A 25,544-nucleotide genomic window follows, 5' to 3' on the forward strand; every position below is an offset into this window, starting at 1 on the left:
CTAAAGCCATCTCTCTCATTCTCGCCAACGCGCTCGCTCCCTCTCTCCTCTCTCTTCTCTCCTCTCGATGCATCTTAAGCAGTGATCTAGTATCAGCGTACCACAACCCAAACTCTTAATTCTTAATCAATCGACAGTCCTCGATTCTAAACCTCTTGGGCTAAAGGCCCATTCCCTGACAGACTGGGTTCCAAAGCAGGGCCCTACACTACTGTCTCACTATATACAACCTCAGTTAACTCTATTCAACCCTACACTACTGTCTCACTATATACAACCTCAGTTAACTCTATTCAACCCTACACTACTGTCTCACTATATACAACCTCAGTTAACTCTATTTAACTCTATTCAGTTAACTCTATTCAACTACACTACTGTCTCAACTATATACAACCTACACAGTCTCACTATATTAACTCTATTCAACTACACTACTGTCTCACTATATACAACCTCAGTTAACTCTATTCAACTACACTACACTACTGTCTCACTATATACAACCTCAGTTAACTCTATTCAACTACACTACTGTCTCACTATATACAACCTCAGTTAACTCTATTCAACTACACTACTGTCTCACTATATACAACCTCAGTTAACTCTATTCAACACTACACTACTGTCTCACTATATACAACCTCAGTTAACTCTATTCAACTACACTACTGTCTCACTATATACAACCTCAGTTAACTCTATTCAACTACACTACTGTCTCACTATATACAACCTCAGTTAACTCTATTCAACTACACTACTGTCTCACTATATACAACCTCAGTTAACTCTATTCAACTACACTACTGTCTCACTATATACAACCTCAGTTAACTCTATTCAACTACACTACTGTCTCACTATATACAACCTCAGTTAACTCTATTCAACTACACTACTGTCTCACTATATACAACCTCAGTTAACTCTATTCAACTACACTACTGTCTCACTATATACAACCTCAGTTAACTCTATTCAACTACACTACTCTATCACTATATACAACCTCAGTTAACTCTATTCAACTACACTACTGTCTCACTATATACAACCTCAGTTAACTCTATTCAACTACACTACTGTCTCACTACAACCTCAGTTAACTCTATTCAACTACACTACTGTCTCAACAACCTCAGTTAACTCTATTCAACTACACTACTGTCTCACTATATACAACCTCAGTTAACTCTATTCAACTACACTACTGTCTCACTATATACAACCTCAGTTAACTCTATTCAACTACACTACTCACTATACACTACAACCTCAGTTAACTCTATTCAACTACACTACTGTCTCACTATATACAACCTCAGTTAACTCTATTCAACTACACTACTCTATCACTATATACAACCTCAGTTAACTCTATTCAACTACACTACTGTCTCACTATATACAACCTCAGTTAACTCTATTCAACTACACTACTCTACTCACTATATACAACCTCAGTTAACTCTATTCAACTACACTACTGTCTCACTATATACAACCTCAGTTAACTATTCAATACACTACTCTATCAACCTCAGTTAACTCTATTCAACTCTACTACTGTCTCACTACAACCTCAGTTAACTCTATTCAACTACACTACTGTCTCACTATATACAACCTCAGTTAAATTCCTACACAGTTAACTCTATTCAACTACACTACTGTCTCAGTTAACTATTATACAACCTCAGTTAACTCTATTCAACTACACTACTCTACAATCAGTTAACTATTCAATACAACTGTCTCCTATATACAAGTTAACTCTATTCAACTACACTACTGTCTCACTATATACAACCTCAGTTAACTCTATTCAACTACACTACTCTATCACTATATACAACCTCAGTTAACTCTATTCAACTACACTACTGTCTCACTATATACAACCTCAGTTAACTCTATTCAACTACTATATACTACTCTATCACTATATACAACCTCAGTTAACTCTATTCAACTACACTACTGTCTCACTACTTTCTCACTATATACAACCTCAGTTAACTCTATTCAACTACACTACTGTCTCACTATATACAACCTCAGTTAACTCTATTCAACTACACTACTGTCTCACTATATACAACCTCAGTTAACTCTATTCAACTACACTACTCTATCACTATATACAACCTCAGTTAACTCTATTCAACTACACTACTGTCTCACTATATACAACCTCAGTTAACTCTATTCAACTACACTACTCTATCACTATATACAACCTCAGTTAACTCTATTCAACCCTACACTACTGTCTCACTATATACAACCTCAGTTAACTCTATTCAACTACACTACTGTCTCACTATATACAACCTCAGTTAACTCTATTCAACTACACTACTCTATCACTATATACAACCTCAGTTAACTCTATTCAACTACACTACTGTCTCACTATATACAACCTCAGTTAACTCTATTCAACTACACTACTGTCTCACTATATATAACCTCAGTTAACTCATTTAACTCTATTCAGTTAACTACACTACTACTCTCACTATATACAACCTCAGTTAACTCTATTCAACTACACTACTGTCTCACTATATACAATTCCTCAGTTAACTCACTATATTCAACTACACTACTGTCTCACTATATACAACCTCAGTTAACTCTATTCAACTACACTACTCTATCACTATATACAACCTCAGTTAACTCTATTCAACTACACTACTGTCTCACTATATACAACCTCAGTTAACTCTATTCAACTACACTTCATCACTATATACAACCTCAGTTAACTATTCAACTACACTACTGTCTCACTATATACAACCTCAGTTAACTCACTATTACAACCTCAGTTAACTCTATTCAACTACACTACTCACTATATACAACCTCAGTTAACTCTATTCAACTACACTACTGTCTCACTATATACAACCTCAGTTAACTCTATTCAACTACACTACTATCACTATATACAACCTCAGTTAACTCTATTCAACTACACTACTGTCTCACTATATACAACCTCAGTTAACTCTATTCAACTACACTACTCTATCACTATATACAACCTCAGTTAACTCTATTCAACTACACTACTGTCTCACTATATACAACCTCAGTTAACTCTATTCAACTACACTACTGTCTCACTATATACAACCTCAGTTAACTCTATTCAACTACACTACTGTCTCACTATATACAACCTCAGTTAACTCTATTCAACTACACTACTCTATCACTATATACAACCTCAGTTAACTCTATTCAACTACACTACTGTCTCACTATATACAACCTCAGTTAACTCTATTCAACTACACTACTGTCTCACTATATACAACTGTTAACTCTATTCAACTACACTATATCACTATATACAACCTCAGTTAACTCTATTCAACTACACTACTGTCTCACTATATACAACCTCAGTTAACTCTATTCAACCTACACTACACTACTGTCTCACTATATACAACCTCAGTTAACTCTATTCAACTACACTACTGTCTCACTATATACAACCTCAGTTAACTCTATTCAACTACACTACTCTATCACTATATACAACCTCAGTTAACTCTATTCAACTACACTACTGTCTCACTATATACAACCTCAGTTAACTCTATTCAACTACACTACTGTCTCACTATATACAACCTCAAGTTAACTCTATTCAACTACACTACTCTATCACTATATACAACCTCAGTTAACTCTATTCAACTACACTACTGTCTCACTATATACAACCTCAGTTAACTCTATTCAACTACACTACTGTCTCACTATATACAACCTCAGTTAACTCTATTCAACTATATACAACCTCAGTTAACTCTATTATCTACTCACTATATACAACCTCAGTTAACTCTATTCAACTACACTACTGTCTCACTATATACAACCTCAGTTAACTCTATTCAACTATTCAACTACTACTGTCTCACTATATACAACCTCAGTTAACTCTATTCAACCAACTACACTACTGTCTCACTATATACAACCTCAGTTAACTCTATTCAACTACACTACTGTATCACTATATACAACCTCAGTTAACTCTATTCAACTACACTACTGTCTCACTATATACAACCTCAGTTAACTCTATTCAACTACACTACTCTATCACTATATATACAACCTCAGTTAACTCTATTCAACTACACTACTGTCTCACTATATACAACCTCAGTTAACTCTATTCAACTACACTACTGTCTCACTATATACAACCTCAGTTAACTCTATTCAACTACACTACTGTCTCACTATATACAACCTCAGTTAACTCTATTCAACTACACTACTGTCTCACTATATACAACCTCAGTTAACTCTATTCAACTACACTACTCTATCACTATATACAACCTCAGTTAACTCTATTCAACTACACTACTGTCTCACTATATACAACAGTTAAATTCAACTCAGTTAACCTCAGTTAACTCTATTCAACTACACTACTCTCACTATATACAACCTCAGTTAACTCTATTCAACTACACTACTGTCTCACTATATACAACCTCAGTTAACTCTATTCAACTACACTACTGTCTCACAGTTATATACAACCTCAGTTAACTCAGTTAACTCTATTCAACTACACTACTGTCTCACTATATACAACCTCAGTTAACTCTATTCAACTACACTACTACAACCTCAGTTAACTCTATTCAACTACACTATCACTATATACAACCTCAGTTAACTCTATTCAACTACACTACAACAGTCTCACTATATACAACCTCAGTTAACTCTATTCAACTACACTACTGTCTCACTATATACAACCTCAGTTAACTCTATTCAACTACACTACTGTCTCACTATATACAACCTCAGTTAACTCTGTCCACACTGCACTACTCTCTCACTATAGCTGATACAACCTCAGTTAACTCTATTCAACTACACTACTGTCTCACTATATACAACCTCAGTTAACTCTATTCAACTACACTACTGTCTCACTATATACAACCTCAGTTAACTCTATTCAACTACACTACTCTATCACTATATACAACCTCAGTTAACTCTATTCAACTACACTACTGTCTCACTATATACAACCTCAGTTAACTCTATTCAACTACACTACTCTATCACTATATACAACCTCAGTTAACTCTATTCAACTACACTACTGTCTCACTATATACAACCTCAGTTAACTCTATTCAACTACACTACTGTCTCACTATATACAACCTCAGTTAACTCTATTCAACTACACTACTGTCTCACTATATACAACCTCAGTTAACTCTATTCAACTACACTACTCTATCACTATATACAACCTCAGTTAACTCTATTCAACTACACTACTGTCTCACTATATACAACCTCAGTTAACTCTATTCAACTACACTACTCTATCACTATATACAACCTCAGTTAACTCTATTCAACTACACTACTGTCTCACTATATACAACCTCAGTTAACTCTATTCAACTACACTACTGTCTCACTATATACAACCTCAGTTAACTCTATTCAACTACACTACTGTCTCACTATCAATACAACCTCAGTTAACTCTATTCAACTACACTACTGTCTCACTATATACAACCTCAGTTAACTCTATTCAACTACACTACTCTCTCACTATATACAACCTCAGTTAACTCTATTCAACTACACTACTGTCACTATATACAACCTCATATACAACTATATACAACCTCAGTTAACTCTATTCAACTACACTACTATCACTATATACAACCTCAGTTAACTCTATTCAACTACACTACTGTCTCACTATATACAACCTCAGTTAACTCTGTCAACTACACTACTATCACTACAGTTAACTCTCACTAGCTATACAACCTCAGTTAACTCTATTCAACTACACTACTGTCTCACTATATACAACCTCAGTTAACTCTATTCAACTACACTACTGTCTCACTATATACAACCTCAGTTAACTCTATTCAACTACACTACTGTCTCACTATATACAACCTCAGTTAACTCTATTCAACTACACTACTCTATCACTATATACAACCTCAGTTAACTCTATTCAACTACACTACTGTCTCACTATATACAACCTCAGTTAACTCTATTCAACTACACTACTGTCTCACTATATACAACCTCAGTTAACTCTGTCCACACTGCACTACTCTCTCACTATAGCTGATACAACCTCAGTTAACTCTATTCAACTACACTACTGTCTCACTATATACAACCTCAGTTAACTCTATTCAACTACACTACTGTCTCACTATATACAACCTCAGTTAACTCTATTCAACTACACTACTGTCTCACTATAGTTGATACAACCTCAGTTAACTCTGTTCAACCCTGCACTACTGTCTCACTATAGTTGATACAACCTCAGTTAACTCTGTTCAACCCTGCACTGCTGTAACTCATCATCAAGACTGGTATGATTGACATGTTGTTATGGTAAGATAGTATGGAGTGTATTGTTGACATTGTGTAACCACTACATTCACACAGAGTGCTCGACCACTGCAGTGTTTTTGGTGTGCAGGTGTAAGAGTGTTCCCCTTGCGTTAGTGGTAATAAGCATGAGTAACAAGCTCTGCACAAAGCGAGAGGGGGACAGTTAACGAGGGGCTGGTACTCCCACTACACACAAGTAAGTGCCCATCCTTAGGTTTGGCAGAGGTCTGTGCTTACTCCCAAACCCCCAGGGTGCGAAGAAGGGAATGCACACGCAATATTTTCTCTCTTTCTCCTGCACACTGTGCCCACGTTCTTATAATCATAGCTTATTGTATCCATATAATTTCCTGCTTAGTTATTACCTTTACCTGAACTGATCAGTTCTTACATTGGTTGCCTCTAGATTCTAATGTCCATCTGTCTGTTAGCAGTGCTAAGGTTTATCCCTCTCTCCACTCTTAGAGGAGATTCCTAATGTCTCTCCCTCTCTCTCTCTGTGTCTCTCTCTCTCTGTGTCTCTCTCTCTCTCTCTGTGTCTCTGTGTGTGTGTGTGTGTGTGTGTGTGTGTGTGTGTGTGTGTGTGTGTGTGTGTGTGTGTGTGTGTGTGTGTGTGTGTGTGTGTGTGTGTGTGTGTGTGTGTGTGTGTGTGTGTGTGTGTGTGTGTGTGTGTGTGTGTGTGTGTGTGTGTGTGTGTGTGTGTGTGTGAGGGAGTCCACTAACTGAACAGTGGACCAGGAGTATCCTACTTGCTACTGTGATTCCTGAAATGCAGAGCCAGTTGGTGGAGTATTTTTCAAATCTGAATTTTTTGTTTGCTAGCTCAGCTGATTAGTTAGCTCTGTCTGATTAGCCACCAAATTATGATATTGCTTGCTAGCCACTTAATATAACTTGTTTTCTAGCTAAGTTAAGCTAGCTAAGTTAGCAATGCTGTGAATACAACTTTTATCTGCTGCTGACATCAGGATAGTAGAGCACTATACTAGAGCACTATACTACAGCACTATATTAGAGCACTATACTAGAGCACTATACTAGAGCACTAGCTCCAAAAGAGGTTATAGCTTTGACTGCATGTGAATTCAGAGCCATTCAGTGACTAGCTACACAACAAACATCTTTTTACCAGGTTCCTGTGAAGCACTTGTAATTAAAATTCTCTGCTCTCACTTCTGCCAGCATACACATCTCCATCACTGTCATACACACACACACACACACACACACACACACACACACACACACACACACACACACACACACACACACACACACACACACACACACACACACACACACACACACACACACACACACACACACACACACACACACACGCACACGCACATATGGAGCTTAGAGTGATGAGAAATAGAAGCTGGTAGGATAGGAGGGTGAAGAGAGACAGACAGTCATATTTCATTAAAACTGGATATAGCTACAATACCTCATCCTCCAATTTCCTGCCCTTCCCACTCTTGCTCAATGCAATCACAATATTGCATCATTGTGCACAGGCTTATTGGGTTAGTTTTGTAGACTTCATACTAATGGGAATACGTTGCATTCTTTAAATGTATATTTCAATGAGTATTAGTAGTAACCTTGGGTGATGAAATGTGTGTGTGTTTGCCTGATCAACAGTCTACTCCCTCAATTTACATTTTGGACCAAACAACACATGAGCCTAGCGATGCACAGGATGGCAATGGCTAATCAGGGTTACCGTGGTAACACAGTGGTGGCATGTTAGCCGACGATGTCGGGTCTAACGCTGGGTTGAAGTAATTTCCCCCGAGCTGCCGTGCTTCAAAGTAGAAACACGCAGTTTATTAAAACATGCGGGTTGAATCACCTCGGGGTTGCTTCGTTCGTGGTCTATTTGTGATTGAAGAGATTGACCATACTGTACTGCATTTCTGACCCCGGCTGACCTCCATGGTCTGATTTGCCATTGGTGCTTTTAAGAGCATCTAAATGAAATCAGTTACTGTTCAAATCACATGGTTGATGTGAAAATATATCTAGCTATATATATGTGTAAAACCACTAATCAATACAACCATTGAAAATACATTTGTTCAAGGCCTCCCGAGTGGCGCAGGTGTCTAAGGCACTGCATCGCAGTGCTAGCTGTGCCACTAGAGATTCTGGGTTCGGGTCCAGGCTCTGTGGCAGCCGACCGGGAGACACATGGAGTGGTGAACAATTGGCCCAGTGTCGTCTGGGTTAGGAGAGGGTTGGGCCGGCAGGGATGTCCTAGTTCCATCGCACACCAGCGACTCCAGTGGTGGGCCGGGTGCAGGGCATGCTGACACGGTCCCCAGGTGTACAGCGTTTCCTCCGACACATTGATGCGGCTGGCTACCGGGTTAAGTGGGCATTGTGTCAAAAAGCAGTTCGGATCTGTTGGGTTGTGTTTCGGAGGATGCACGGCTCTCGACCTTCGCCTCTCCCGAGTCCGTACGGGATGGCAGCGATGAAACCAGACTGTAACTTCTGTCATGACGTTGGCTTGGGGGTAGGTTTATGACAGTCATAAATACCTCTTCCCCCCTTTTCCCTCTCTCTACCCTACTGTTGTGAAATTTGAAATCCCCTTGGTTAACATAGAGATTCTGGGAACATCAGAAGGTGGGGGGGAAATTAACTAGATTCTGGTAATCCGTCCAATTTAACATATGCGGTGGTACTTAATGAATATGATGTCTACAAACTCTACAGTGGAAAGTCTACACATCAGATTTATCGTATTCACATGGAATTGTTGTTCAATTTAATGTTTGAATATAAAATTATTGGTGAAGAGATTAAATGTAATTTTAGCTTCCAAATGAGAGATTTGAGTTTTCATAAGGTTAGGGCTCTGCTCAATCAGTGGCCCCTGTGAAGAGACATGGGTTATAAAACTTTTCAGACACCCTTCTCGCTCCACTATATAAAGCCTTGACGAAAATGTAACCTCCTGTTCCAAGTACGTGAGGTCTACAGCCTCTGTGTTAAAAGACTAACATGTCAACTACAGAACTAAGCCAACCTCAGCGTGAGCTTTGGTTGCGAATGGTATGAACTTTGAACTCTTATTCACTACAGAAGTGACACCTCCTAGCCGTTGAGTTAGCAACATCAGCTGCAAACGTGGGCTAGGAAAGAACAGACAGAGTATCCCATCTACCACACAATGACTTTACTACAATGTATCCAATTGACCAACAGAGACATTCTTCAAAGGACTCGGTTTGGCAACACGGCCTTCCACCAACCTACCGAAGCGCAGCTCAGAGTAAATATTTATTGCATTTGACTCCCAAATGGGTGGTAATTTAGAATGCATACATACTGTATTTACAATAGCACAGCTATTGTCCCTTAGTCTTCCCGCTCTTTCACTCAAACCCAGCCCCTTTTCTTTTGTGTAACCAGCTGTCATATCTGTTCCGCCCGCTAGGGACGTTTTCCTTTATGACGTAATTTGTAATCAAGGTATGATTCATTCTTTGTATATGTAATTCTGTGTGATTAGTTAGGTATTTAGTAAATAAATAATTAAACCCAATTTTGTATTGCTGATTCAACTTGTTAGCCAGCGTTCGTGAAGATAACCAAGAAGTAACGATTAATATTGACTGCTATTGATGTAAAATATTACTAGGTCTTTCAGAGTTTATTCGGAAGATAACAGCTCTATACATATTATTTTGTGGTGCCCCAACACTCTAGTTAATTACATTTAAATGATTAGCTCAATCAGGTAATATTAATTACAGAGAAAGGATTTTATAGAATAGCATGTCATATCACTTAATCCGGCATAGCCAAAGACACGACATTATTAATTGGGATACCAGAAAATTAGGGAGAAAAAGGGGTAAAAAAAAGTATAATAATTGATTGGTTCTGCTATAAATCGTACGGCTGTGTTGTATGGTATCTACAGTGCTACTGTATCATATGGAGTGTGTATTATTTAGTCTTGCCACCCCCATTAGTGTTGATGATAATGGTAATGTAGGGACAGGTAAAGGTAAAGGGGTAATCTGTTTGTGGGGAAATGAGTGGAGATGGGGATCTAAAGCATTGCCGCGATGGGTTTAAAGAGACTCATTTATCATCCCCCACACCTCCTCAGCCACAACCCCCCTTCTCCTCCTTTACCCAAGCCTTTCTTTACCCCCTCCTCCACTTCCCTCTTATCTCATTGACCTTGCTTTGCTCTCTGCAGCTGGAGTTTGTCTTTGAAGGGGATGAGATTGGCATAGTGTTACCGTACACACACACGCACACACCCGTCAAGGACGAAGGTGACACAACAAGCGTATTCTGAATCAATGGAAGCTCATTGGTTTTGGATATGATTTGCACGTCTCCAACATTGAAATGCTGTGCCTTACTTACACTCGACATTACTGGACATTCTCCTTCATACCCAAGGGATAGGCGATAATGTATTATAGTACCGGGTGTCCTGCACTCTTTTCACATTTGAATCTCCGCTGGGGGTGATTGGCGACGTAGGAGGTTCACTTGTTTTGTCGCTGCAGGATTCTGCACAAGACAAATGCATAGATTGTATCTGCACTGGAACAGAACGAAATAGCAGTGTTCTCTCCCTCCCCAGTATTCATCCCTGCTTTGATAATCACCAGCTTCATCCTTACAGAGACATTTTAGCCCTCCACAACAACCCTTGCAGGAGGAGGGAAGGAGGGTGGATGGATGGCTGAAGGGAGGGAGGGTAGACAGGGAGAGGGGGAGCCTAAATGACGAGGCGCATGTTCAGCATCCATGAACAGGGGATGTGGAGGAGAAAGGAGCGGATGGTCCCATAGGATTGGGGTTTGCTGTTGGAATACTGATACAGACCACAGAGTATTCCCTCCAACACTCTTAGAACATTTGGCTGTCCTAATAGGATAACCCTTTGAGGAACCCTTTTTGGATCCAGGTAGAACCATTTTGGATTCTATTTAGAACCCTTTCCACAGAGGATTCTACCTGAAACCAAAAATGGTTTCTCCTATGGGGACAGCCGAAGAACCTTTTTGTACTTTCCATCCAACCGGTTGACTTTATCTGCACACTGTCTGTCACACCGTGCAGAAACCGGGCCGGAGCATAATACAACACAACACAGTCATAATACAACACAACACAGTCATAATACAACACAACACAGTCATAATACAACACAACACAGTCATAATACAACACAGTCATAATACAACACAACACAGTCATAATACAACACAACACAGTCATAATACAACACAGTCATAATACAACACAGTCATAATACAACACAGTCATAATACAACACAACACAGTCATAATACAACACAACACAGTCATAATACAACACAACACAGTCATAATACAACACAACACAGTCATAATACAACACAACACAGTCATAATACAACAACACAGTCATAATACAACACAACACAGTCATAATACAACACAACACAGTCATAATACAACACAACACAGTCATAATACAACACAACACAGTCATAATACAACACAACACACAACACACTATATTTCACACATAGGACACCTAGATATAACAAAACAATGCATCAGTGTACTGATTCAAAATAAGAACACATACAAATACTTAACAGATCCAAATATTGCACATGACCAAAAATATCCAAAAACACTGCGTACTACCACAGCTCTCCCTAGACATAACGAACAAAACGAAAGCTGCCATTGGGATTCTCCTCCAAAGTTGTGCTCATGCCCAGACACAACACAGTGTGCTGTGTTGCAGTAAACACAGCAAAATAAACTATTCTTCTCACTATCGCTCATCTGATTCATCAAAGATAATCAGTCCCTCAGGATTGTTGCTGATATTTTCAGGCTAAGGTGCTTGATTTAGCTGCAGCAACTCTGACATTCTTCACATTCTGTCTAATTTATTGTGAAACTGACGAGGGAAAATGTTTGACGTGTCGGTTGATTGAACCATATTATGCAGTAAGTGTACGGTGGTGATTGGTTGAAATTGCATGCTTCTTTTTGTACTGCGGCGATGGGTCAGTGTTATGCAATAATATTGCGATGATTCAACTGTTTTAATGCGAAAGGAGTGCAGTGATTAGGTCAAATTTGCAAGCCCTTGCATTATATGCAGAGAACTGTTGATTTTTCCAAAACATTTGCGATCGGGAATCCTGTAGGGACTGACTGACGGCATGTCAAGTGGCAACATTAAAAGGCGTTACGGGGTTTATGCTCTCTATCATAAGTAGTTGGCTTTTAGTAATGGTGTGCTGAAAGTGACAGATGTGTAATAATGATGATAATTGCATACATTCCAGTGCATAGATATATGCAATAGTAGCCCCCTGTACCATTCTCCTGTGACACTGCCTTCTGGTTGGCCATAATCGTCTCATCATTGTATCACCTGACCTTTGACCCTCCTATGATTGATGTGCCTATACGAGGGGGAGGGGCTTCCTGAGGTTTATTATGAATACAGACTCCAGACAGAGCCAGCGTCGCTACAGTGGCGGTGGGGGTTGGCGCCGGGCTATGGGTACTCCCTCAATGTCATGTCAAAGTGATACTAACTAACCCCCCACACTACAATACCCCTCTCTCCTCCCCCACCCCTTCAGGCACAGTGGAGCGTTCCAATATCATCTGTTTATAAAAAATAAAACAACCACTGCATCATTTTTAGGGTCTGTTCTAAAGAGGTGGAATTGCGTCTTTCCTTCCTTCCGATCTTCCTTCCTTGGAGTGATCATGTATGATAGGGACATGATAGGGTCAGTGTGGTTTCCACTATGTTGCGTTCACCAAGTGATTATCTCCAGGAAGGAGAATAATAAAGATGCAATAGAGATGTAAGTATTTGAACTGGGACTTGGGCTCTATTAGCTAGAGAGAGGTTTGTGGCGACTCATGGCTGCCATTTCAGAGATGCCATCCATCATTCACTTTCTTCAGCCTTTTTCTTGAACAGACTGAAGACCCCATTTGGTTTGAATGATTGATCACATCCATTGATTGTCATTTAGCCTGCCCATCACTAATACTAAATCAATATGTCTGTTGATGTGTTGGAGACTTACCTCCGGGTGTTGGTGAGTTAACCCTTGGTGTTCTATCGTCTGTCCTGGTGGTGGTGTTTGCTCCCAGTCGTTCCTCCACAGGCCCTGCTTTGGCCTCGGAAAAATCCATGTCTGGTGAACTCTGACTGGAATGAGTTTCGGTGACCGGGGCCTCTTTAGTTCCAATGTCGGTGCTTACGGTCGAGGCCAGACTTCTTGTGGTGACCCTGGTCTGTGGGGACGTGGGTGGGGTGCCAGAGTCAAAGGGTTGTCTGGTCAGTGTGGTCTCTACCTGTGTTGGGTTGACAGTGATCCTTGGTGAAGTTGTGACCGGGGTTGTGGGGACTGTGGTTTGTGGGGATGTTAGGTGTGGGACAGAGGCTGTGAGAGGGTCACTCTGGGGAACTAGTTCATCTTGGATCTTCGTTTCCTTGGGGAAAGACTTAGTGGTGACATTCAAACTGTGCTTTGGCGTTTGGGACGTTTCTGTTGACAGGTATGCGTGTGTTATTGTCTGTGGCAGTATGTTTGTGCTGGTGAGACTATCGGAGGATATATCAACCCCCTGTGACATAGATATAGAGGATATGGAATCTAAGACAGCGGTTATAGAATCTAAGATATCTTGGGTGTTTGGTTGTGTGCTCTTGTTAGGAGTGACTGTCTGTGGGTTTGTTACTGTTCTTATCTCAGTGGAGCTCGGGTGACTTTCAGTCCAAGAGGTGATGGTGGAGGACTGAGGGCTTTTATTAATACTCTCCTCCACAGACCCTGAATGTCCCGGTGAATTCTCAGGCTCCGTTGGTCCCTCTGTTGGTCCCTCTGTTGGTCCCTCTGTTGGTCTCTCTGTTGGTCCCTCTGTTGGTCCCTCTGTTGGTCCCTCTGTTGGTCCCTCTGTTGGTCTCTCTGTTGGTCCCTCTGTTGGTCTCTCTGTTGGTCCCTCTGTTGGTCCCTCTGTTGGTCTCTCTGTTGGTCCCTCTGTTGGTCTCTCTGTTGGTCCCTCTGTTGGTCCCTCTGTTGGTCTCTCTGTTGGTCCCTGTGACAGTTCCTTTGTTTGTCCCTCTGTCGGTCTCTCTATCGGTCCCTTTGACAGTTCCTTTGTTGGTCCCTCTGTTGGTCCCTCTGTTGGTCCCTCTGTCGGTCCCTCTGTCGGTCCCTTTGACAGTTCCTTTGTTGGTCCCTTTGTTGGTCTCTCTGTTGGTCTCTCTGTTGGTCTCTCTGTTGGTCCCTCTGTTGGTCTCTCTATCAGTCCCTTTGACAGTTCCTTTGTTGGTCCCTCTGATGGTGTGGTCCTTTGGGGCCCTGCATTCTTAGTCTGTGACTTCCCTCCAAACGGGTTGAGCGAAGGAAACGACGGCGCCGCCGGGAGTGATGGGAACCTGGACAAGCTGGGCTGTTTTGGCAAGTACGAGCCTAGCCAATAGGACCATCCCTTACTGGCAGGTGGTCCTGTCGGCTTCGTAAGATCCGCCTCTTCATCCGCAAACACCGTCGTGTGGAGAAGAATGGCGAGGAGAGAGCACCACAAGCACAAAGCCATCATCTGGTGAAGGTGATGCATGTTGCCGACAGTGAAGCGGAGCGGCTACTTAGGCACCGGTCACATACTGTCCTCCATTCCCCGGGCCCCCTCGGGCACGTTGGCTCGCTCTCCTGTGAAGTGACCTAAAACACAGATGCACACAGGACATTGAGTGACATACTTTCACTTTGTCACAGTACAGTTAGTTTGACTTGATACATGGATATGTGTTGTTGAGCCGAAATGTGTCTGCCGACTTGTTTTTACTGGAGAGGTTATTTAAACGGGACGTTTCTGCTCTGTTTCATTTCGTGCTTGACCTGTTTTTTGTCTGTTATTCCAGAGAATATAATATCACATGTTGATGATGTTATACGACCCATGATACAGCAGGGCAGCCATTAAAATGGACTGCTGAAGTTAGCAGGCCGGGAAAATGTTGTCCACCACAAATCGCCACAAGAACGACGATGTTATTGGACACATATACTTAGTGGGGTCAGATTCTGAGGTCAGTATTTATGTTAGGTTTAAGTTATGTGTCATTCATATGTATACTTGGAAAGTGTCTTGGGACAACAAAACATGAAATATACTTCTGACCAATCACAAAAGAGACTTTCCAGATATCATGCATTTTCTCAGCACTTTAGTTAGCTCTAACATTTACATAATGTGTGTGTGTGTGTGGTGTGTGGTGTGTGTGTGTGTGTGTGTGGGGGGGGGGGGGGGGTCCGTCCTCTGTATAGAAATGGAAGGGGAACTATTTTCTTGGAGGGGAGGAACGGGTGGTTCAAGGTCTCTGTCCAGTTGCCTCAGTGAAGAGATTGGAGCCCTGATGGAATTTTCCATTGAGAACAACCTGTGTGCTTTAGTTGTGTTTGAACCCACCTCCCTCCAACTCTCTTTCATTCCTTGTTTGATTTGTTCTTTAAAACGAGGAGAAACCCTCTGCTTAAGTGAGAGTGTGTTATCCTGTAGTGAGAGAATAACATCAGTATTCAAGACAATCAGCCATTTACTCTCTTTCATTCTTTCCCTGCAAATATATTCCTCTGCTTTTCATCTCTCACCCCATTTTCAGTACCTCCCCCTCTATCTCCTTCACTCCTTTACACCTCTCCATTTATTTCCCCATACCTCTCTCTCTGCTACTCTGTCCTATGCTACATCTCTCTATCTCTGCTACTCTGTCCTATGCTACATCTCTCTGCTACTCTGTCCTATGCTACATCTCTCTCTCTCTGCTACTCTGTCCTATGCTACATCTCTCTGCTACTCTGTCCTATGCTACATCTCTCTCTCTCTGCTACTCTGTCCTATGCTACATCTCTCTATCTCCCTGCTACTCTGTCCTATGCTACATCTCTCTGCTACTCTGTCCTATGCTACATCTCTCTCTCTCTGCTACTCTGTCATATGCTACATCTCTCTGTTACTCTGTTCTATGCTACAGCTCTCTCTCTCTGTGACTCTGTCCTATGCTACATCTCTCTGCTACTCTGTCCTATGCTACATCTCTCTATCTCTCTGCTACTCTGTCCTATGCAACATATCTCTGCTACTCTGTCCTATGCAACATATCTCTGCTACTCTGTCCTATGCAACATCTCTCTGCTACTCTGTCCTATGCTACATCTCTCTGCTACTCTGTCCTATACTACACCTCTCTCTCTCTGCTACTCTGTCCTATGCAACATCTCTCTGCTACTCTGTCCTATGCTACATCTCTCTGCTACTCTGTCCTATACTACACCTCTCTCTCTCTGCTACTCTGTCCTATGCTACATCTCTCTGCTAATCTGTCCTATGCTACATCTCTCTGCTACTCTGTCCTATGCTACATCTCTCTCTCTCTGCTACTCTATCCTATGCTACATCTCTCTGCTACTCTGTCCTATGCTACATCTCTATATGTCTCTGCTACTCTGTCCTATGCTACATCTCTCTATCTCTGCTACTCTGTCCTATGCTACATCTCTGCTACTCTGTCCTATGCTACATCTCTCTCTCTCTGCTACTCTGTCCTATGCTACATCTCTCTGTTACTCTGTTCTATGCTACAGCTCTCTCTCTCTGCGACTCTGTCCTATGCTACATCTCTCTCTCTCTGCTACTCTGTCCTATGCTACATCTCTCTCTCTCTGCTACTCTGTTCTATGCTACATCTCTCTCTCTGCTACTCTGTCCTATGCTACATCTCTCTCTCTGCTACTCTGTCCTATGCTACATCTCTCTCTCTCTGCTACTCTGTCCTATGCTACATCTCTCTCTCTGCTACTCTGTCCTATGCTACATCTCTCTCTCTCTGCTACTCTGTCCTATGCTACATCTCTCTCTCTCTGCTACTCTGTCCTATGTCTGTTACTCTGTCCTATGCTACACATCTCTCTGTTACTCTGTCTATGCTACATCCATCTATCTCTCTGTTACTCTGTCCTATGCTACATCTCTCTATCTCTCTGTTACTCTGTCCTATGCTACATCTCTCTGTTACTCTGTCCTATGCTACATCTCTATATCTCTCTGCTACTCTGTCCTATGCTACATCTCTCTGCTAATCTGACCTATGCTACATCTCTCTCGCTCTGCTACTCTGTCCTATGCTACATCTCTCTGTTACTCTGTCCTATGCTACATCTCTCTGTTACTCTGTCCTATGCTACATCTCTCTATCTCTGTTACTCTGTCCTATGCTACATCTCTCTATCTCTCTGTTACTCTGTCCTATGCTACATCCATCTATCTCTCTGTTACTCTGTCCTATGCTACATCTCTATCTCTCTGCTACTCTGTCCTATTCTACTCTCTGTCCTATGCTACATCTCTCTGCTAATCTGTCCTATGCTACATCTCTCTCTACTCTGTCCTATGCTACATCTCTCTCTCTGCTACTCTGTCCTATGCTACATCTCTCTCTCTGCATCTCTGCTACATCTCTCTCTCTCTGTTACTCTGTCCTATGCTACATCTCTCTCTCTCTCTGTTACTCTGTCTATGCTACATATCTCTCTGCTACTCTGTCCTATGCTACATCTCTCTGTTAATCTGTCCTATGCTACATCTCTCTCTCTCTGCTACTCTGTCCTATGCTACATCTCTCTCTCTCTGCTACTCTGTCCTATGCTACATCTCTCTGCTACTCTGTCCTATGCTACATCTCTCTCTCTCTGTTACTCTGTCCTATGCTACATCTCTCTCTCTCTGCTACTCTGTCCTATGCTACATCTCTCTGCTACTCTGTCCTATGCTACATCTCTCTGTTACTCTGTCCTATGCTACATCTCTCTCTCTCTGCTACTCTCTGCTACTCTCTGCTCTCTGTCCTATGCTACATCTCTCTGTTACTCTGTCCTATGCTACATCTCTCTGCTACTCTGTCCTATGCTACATCTCTCTCTGCTCTGCTCTGTTCTATGTCCTCTGCTACATGCTACTCTCTCTCTCTGCTACTCTGTCCTATGCTACATCTACATCTCTCTCTCTCTCTCTCTGCTACTCTGTCCTATGCTACATCTCTCTCTCTCTGCTACTCTGTCCTATGCTACATCTCTCTCTCTGCTACTCTGTCCTATGCTACATCTCTCTCTCTCTGTTACTCTGTCCTATGCTACATCTCTCTGTTACTCTGTCCTATGCTACATCCATCTATCTCTCTGTTACTCTGTCCTATGCTACATCTCTCTATCTCTCTGTTACTCTGTCCTATGCTACATCTCTCTGTTACTCTGTCCTATGCTACATCTCATCTCTCTGCTACTCTGTCCTACTCTGCTACATCTGCTACTCTGTCCTATGCTACATCTCTCTGTTACTCTGTCCTATGCTACATCTCTCTATCTCTGTTACTCTGTCCTATGCTACATCTCTCTATCTCTCTGTTACTCTGTCCTATGCTACATCCATCTATCTCTCTGTTACTCTGTCCTATGCTACATCTCTCTATCTCTCTGCTACTCTGTCCTATTCTACAACTCTCTGTTAATCTGTCCTATGCTACATCTCTCTGCTAATCTGTCCTATGCTACATCTCTCTGCTACTCTGTCCTATGCTACATCTCTCTCTCTCTGCTACTCTGTCCTATGCTACATCTCTCTCTCTCTGTTACTCTGTCCTATGCTACATCTCTCTCTCTCTGTTACTCTGTCCTATGCTACATCTCTCTCTCTCTCTGTTACTCTGTCCTATGCTACATCTCTCTCTCTTTCTGTTACTCTGTCCTATGCTACATCTCTCTGTTAATCTGTCCTATGCTACATCTCTCTCTCTGCTACTCTGTGTTACTCTGTCCTATGCTACATCTCTCTGCTACTCTGTCCTATGCTACATCTCTCTGTTACTCTGTCCTATGCTACATCTCTCTCTCTCTCTCTGTTACTCTGTCCTATGCTACATCTCTCTGTTACTCTGTCCTATGCTACATCTCTCTGTTACTCTGTCCTATGCTACATCTCTCTCTCTGCTCTCTGTCTGTTACTCTGTCCTATGCTACATCTCTCTCTCTCTGTCCTGTGTTACTCTGTCCTATGCTACACATCTACTCTGTCCTATGCTATCTCTCTACCTCTCTGTTACTCTGTCCTATGCTACATCTCTCTCTCTCTCTGTTACTCTGTCCTATGCTACATCTCTCTGTTACTCTGTCTCTGTTACTCTGTCCTATGCTACATCTCTCTCTCTCTGTTACTCTGTCCTATGCTACATCTCTCTGCTACTCTGTCCTATGCTACATCTCTCTGTTACTCTGTCCTATGCTACATCTCTCTATCTCTCTGTTACTCTGTCCTATGCTACATCCCTCTCTCTCTATGTTACTCTGTCCTATGCTACATCTCTCTGTTACTCTGTCCTATGCTACATCTCTCTCTCTCTCTCTGTTACTCTGAACTATGCTACATCTCTCTGCTACTCTGTCCTATGCTACATCTCTCTGTTACTCTGTCCTATGCTACATCTCTCTATCTCTCTGTTACTCTGTCCTATGCTACATCTCTCTCTCTCTGCTACTCTGTCCTATGCTACATCTTTCTCTCTCTGTTACTCTGTCCTATGCTACATCTTTCTCTCTCTGTTACTCTGTCCTATGCTACATCTTTCTCTCTCTGTTACTCTGTCCTATGCTACATCTCTCTCTCTCTCTGCTACTCTGTCCTATGCTACATCTCTCTATCTCTCTGCTACTCTGTCCTATGCTACATTTCTCTCTCTCTGCTACTCTGTCCTATGCTACATCTCTCTATCACTCTGTTACTCTGTCATATGCTACATCTCTCTCTCTCAAGTGTAGCTCATAACACAAACAGATCAATCACCTTTTAATAGCACTACCCTAGGCCTGATCTCTCTACAGCACATTCAGTGACTTGACCCTGTCTCTGTGCCCCATGTAGTGTTGACCTTAGTGGGCCTCACTACCTCTCTGAGCCTTCCTGGGGGTAGTTGGCTGGATTCTGAAGAATGAGTAGTGGAGCTGAGGGGCACACTCAGAAACATACAACTGCCCACACATCACTGCCTTCTATCAGCACTCTGAGTGTACATGCTTGAAATACATTTCCATTGAAGAATGGTTGTACTTAGAGACCCACCCACGTCCACCTACATACATAGTCATGAGTGTGTGCAACACACACACACACACACACACACACACACACACACACACACACACACACACACACACACACACACACACACACACACAAGCCCCCAAGACGTTAAAACTTTTGCCAGAGTTTGTTAATTCTTGGTGTGTTACAGAAAGGCAAATAAACGGTACTTAATGCCGTCTTTGTAGAACATTGAGATATTTGTTGTGACATTCTGTTCTTCAGAAGAAACACGTTGCCTTTTTAGTTTCACGCTAAACCATTCCAATTAGCTATTAAGCTTGAGAGAAAAAACAATGCCTCTGCCCTGATTGGGTTTTTGTTCAATTTGACACATATTGATCAATTATTTACACAAGGGGGATTATGCATCATTTAATTTGGCTAACATTCTCAAATTCCACTCCCCTCACTATCAATTACACAGGCATGCCAGCTTCCTGTTTCAGTCAGAAGATTACCTGACTAATTAGTGTCTATGCCTTTCATAGAGAGCAGAGTAAGATATACCCCCCCCCTCCCACCTTCACCCACATGGCCATCCCTAATAAGCTTATATAGGAAGATAGACAGGCCATTTTAAGATAACAGGGGGTTGGAGTTCTCAGTTATTCTCACACATAATCATTAGGTTATTCTATGATGTTATCTACATGTCTACCATCCTGCCATGTGAAATTGTGTATGTCTCACAACTGTCAACTGCATAACACATAAAACACAGGAAATCAAGATTTTAATTTTTGTTTGCCTCCGTTTAGTCCTCTGTGAGCAATCAACTCAGTTTTAGTGAGCTTGTGGTCAGTTGTAAAAATGAAATATGTACGTCTGTTAGGGAGCCCTCTGTCTTTCCTGACATGCAGCAGAACAAGTGGAAAGAGAGAATGAGAGAGAGTAATAAAATAAGATAAACGTGTCTGTGGGAACATTTACAAGCCTTCTCTTTCTTCACTGGTGTTTTGTTCCACTGCACCTGACAAAGACAGGTCCTGTCCCACTGCACTGTGCTCAATGGAGCAGAGAGAGAGAGAGAGAGAAGGAGAGGGAGGGTTGGAAGTCATGTCACGACAGGGGGATATAGATGGAGAGCGAGGGTTGGAAGTCACGTCACGACAGGGATATAGATGGAGAGAGAGAAGGAGAGAGAGGGTTGGAAGTCACGTCACGACAGGGATATAGATGGAGAGAGAGAGAAGGAGAGAGAGGGTTGGAAGTCACGTCACGACAGGGATATAGATGGAGAGAGATGGAAGGAGAGAGAGGGTTGGAAGTCATGCCACGACAGGGATATAGATGGAGAGAGAGAGAAGGAGAGAGAGGGTTGGAAGTCACGTCACGACGGGGATACAGATGGAGAGAGAGGGTTGGAAGTCACGTCACGACAGGGATATAGATGGAGAGAGACGGTTGGAAGTCACATCACGACAGGGAAACAGATGGAGAGAGAGAGAAAGAGAGAGAGGGTTGGAAGTCACGCAACAACAGGGATACAGATGGAGAGAGAGAGGAGAGAGAGGGTTGGAAGTCACGTCACGACGGGGATACAGATGGAGAGAGAGGGTTGGAAGTCACGCAACGACAGGGATACAGATGGAGAGAGAGAGGAGAGAGAGGGTTGGAAGTCACGTCACGACGGGGATACAGATGGAGAGAGAGGGTTGGAAGTCACGTCACGACGGGGATACAGACGGAGAGAGAGAGAAGGAGAGAGAGGGTTGGAAGTCACGTCACGACGGGGATATAGATGGAGAGAGAGAGAAGGAGAGAGAGGGTTGGAAGTCACGTCACGACAGGGATATAGATGGAGAGAGATGGAAGGAGAGAGAGGGTTGGAAGTCACGCCACGACAGGGATATAGATGGAGAGAGAGAGAAGGAGAGAGAGGGTTGGAAGTCACGTCACGACGGGGATACAGATGGAGAGAGAGGGTTGGAAGTCATGTCACGACAGGGATATAGATGGAGAGAGAGGGTTGGAAGTCACGTCACGACAGGGATACAGATGGAGAGAGAGAGAAGGAGAGAGAGGGTTGGAAGTCACGTCACAACAGGGATACAGATGGAGAGAGAGAGAAGGAGAGAGAGGGTTGGAAGTCACGTCACGACGGGGATACAGATGGAGAGAGAGGGTTGGAAGTCACGTCACGACAGGGATATAGATGGAGAGAGAGAGAAGGAGAGAGAGGGTTGGAAGTCACGTCACGACAGGGATATAGATGGAGAGAGAGGGTTGGAAGTCACGTCACGACAGGGATATAGATGGAGAGAGAGAGAAGGAGAGAGAGGGTTGGAAGTCACGTCACGACAGGGATATAGATGGAGAGAGAAGGAGAGAGAGGGTTGGAAGTCACGCAACGACAGGGATACAGATGGAGAGAGAGGGTTGGAAGTCACGTCACGACAGGGATATAGATGGAGAGAGAGGGTTGGAAGTCACGTCACGACAGGGATATAGATGGAGAGCGAGAGAGAGGGTGAAATATAGTGGAAGGAGAAGAGATATATATATAGAGAGAGAGACAGACAGACATGTTGCATTCTGACTTCATGACAGTCCACTAACTCCTTTCTATTCTCTCTAATGCTTCACTCAGTTTATTGCTAAATCTCTCCTTTTGTGTTTTTTGTGTGTGTGTGTGTGAGTGTGTGAGTGTGCGGCGTGCCCTTCCTTACGTGTGCGTGTACCCTCACCCACTCTCTTAACCACCACCCATCATCATGCCAACAATCACATCACATCCTCAAACACACTATTTCCCCATGAGGATTATCAGCATTATTCTGTCATTATCCTTTCTGTCATTTACATTCATCTCCAGGACAACGGCTTTAAAGGTCTGCTGTGTGACCGCTGTGGTACTGAGAGGATAGAGATGGATATCTGATTGGAGACCGGTCCTTCAACAGCCTTTTAACATTTTACACTAATGAAGTGATTTTAAATTAAGAATGTTGGTTAGGTTTATGAGAGAGAGAGAGAGAGGGAGAGCAAAGGCTATGGAAAGGTAGAGCTAGCAAGAGAGCACAGAGGATAAAGGGAGAGAGGGCTAGAGAGAGAGAAAGAGGGAGGGAAGAAGGCTGAAGGGTGTCTAGTGAATTAGAGGTGTGGACTCTTGTCCTCCCTGAGAGATTGAAATGGATTCTGCTGGAGCATTCGCAAATGGAGATGACTTGACTCTGGGCGATACCACTTATGTTTAACAGGTTGACCAGAGTCCCATGAAGGCACAGGGATTGATGTTTCACACTCCTTGGCAATGGACTGATTTTCGTGCACGTCTCAGATTTACTAATGTGTGTGTGTGTTTGTACAGTGCCTTCAGAAATAATTCAGCGTGAGTTGGAGAGTGAGGAGGGCTATATTAACAAAGCCCTGACACCCCAGTCTCTTCATCCTATCTAGCTCACTTCACTGGCCTTGGGTCTGGACAGGAATGTCAACAAAACAGACTGAATCAAACTGGCCACGTCATCTTTAGCGAGTACAGATTTATTCAGTCATGTAGGTGGGCAACACATCATTTGAAGGTAGAAACATTATTATCTGAAAGTATACTTTATGGGCCAGTTTCCCAGACACAGATTAAGACTGGTCTTGGACTAAAAAGTGCTTTCCATGGAGAATCTCCGTTGCGAATCCTTTTTGATCCCAGACTAGGCTTGTGTCTGGGGAAGCTTCACTCTGGGTAATACTACTGGTTTCATTCCTGCCGATTGTTGAGAAATAATGAGACATTATTATCCATCATTTAATCCTACATTTGACTGAATATTAAGATTTTTCCTCAGTATTTCACAGTACAGTATCTGTCTAATATGTGCATACTAGTACACTTGATTTATTGTTTAAGTTTTTCATAATGATCAAATATATTATTCTAAAAGCTAGACTATTTCTAAACAAAACATTTCATGTTGGAACTGATCAGTTAAATCAATGAGTGTATCCAAGTATGAAATGGCTTCTTCAGGACCATGTTTTACAATGTTACTCAGATAATGATCTAGACGTAAAACATGTGGTTCATACTAAAGTCTGGCAGCCCGGATGTTGTTGAATTAAAACAAGGGGTCCATACTAAAGTCTGGCAGCCCGGATGTTGTTGATGTAAAACAAGGGGGTCCATACTAAAGTCTGGCAACCCGGATGTTGTTGAATTAGGGGGTCCAAACTAAAGTCTGGCAGGGGATCCATGAATTAAAAAAGGGGTCTACTAAAGCAGCCCGGATGTTGTTGAATTAAAACAAGGGGGTCCATACTAAAGTCTGGCAGCCCGGATGTTGTTGAATTAAAACAAGGGGGTCCATACTAAAGTCTGGCAACCCGGATGTTGTTGAATTAAAACAAGGGGTCCATACTAAAGTCTGGCAGTCCGGATGTTGTTGAATTAAAACAAGGGGTCCATACTAAAGTCTGGCAGCCCGGATGTTGTTGAATTAAAACAAGGGAGTCCATACTAAAGTCTGGCAGCCCGGATGTTGTTGAATTAAAACAAGGGGTCCATACTAAAGTCTGGCAGCCCGGATGTTGTTGAATTAAAACAAGGGGGTCCATACTAAAGTCTGGCAGCCCGGATGTTGTTGATGTAAAACAAGGGAGTCCATACTAAAGTCTGGCAGCCCGGATGTTGTTGAATTAAAACAAGGGGGTCCATACTAAAGTCTGGCAGCCCGGATGTTGTTGAATTAAAACAAGGGGGTCCATACTAAAGTCTGGCAGCCCGGATGTTGTTGAATTAAAACAAGGGGGTCCATACTAAAGTCTGGCAACCCGGATGTTGTTGAATTAAAACAAGGGGGTCCATACTAAAGTCTGGCAGCCCGGATGTTGTTGAATTAAAACAAGGGGGTCCATACTAAAGTCTGGCAGCC

The 25,544-nt window shown here is 42.3% G+C and overlaps 1 protein-coding gene across 1 annotated transcript in view; it reads right to left on the bottom strand.

Annotated features, from left to right (window-relative positions):
• Positions 1-25,544, bottom strand: part of LOC135515086 (proline-rich transmembrane protein 4-like) — a 51,938-nt gene that overhangs the window by 21,925 nt on the left and 4,469 nt on the right. The window contains 1 exon segment of the mRNA XM_064938920.1: positions 13,563-15,206. Within this exon segment, the coding sequence (XP_064794992.1) occupies positions 13,563-15,102 (1,540 nt within the window). The 5' untranslated portion in view covers positions 15,103-15,206.

This window comes from Oncorhynchus masou, chromosome 26 (genome assembly GCF_036934945.1).
Source record: "Oncorhynchus masou masou isolate Uvic2021 chromosome 26, UVic_Omas_1.1, whole genome shotgun sequence".
Lineage (NCBI taxonomy): Eukaryota > Metazoa > Chordata > Actinopteri > Salmoniformes > Salmonidae > Oncorhynchus > Oncorhynchus masou.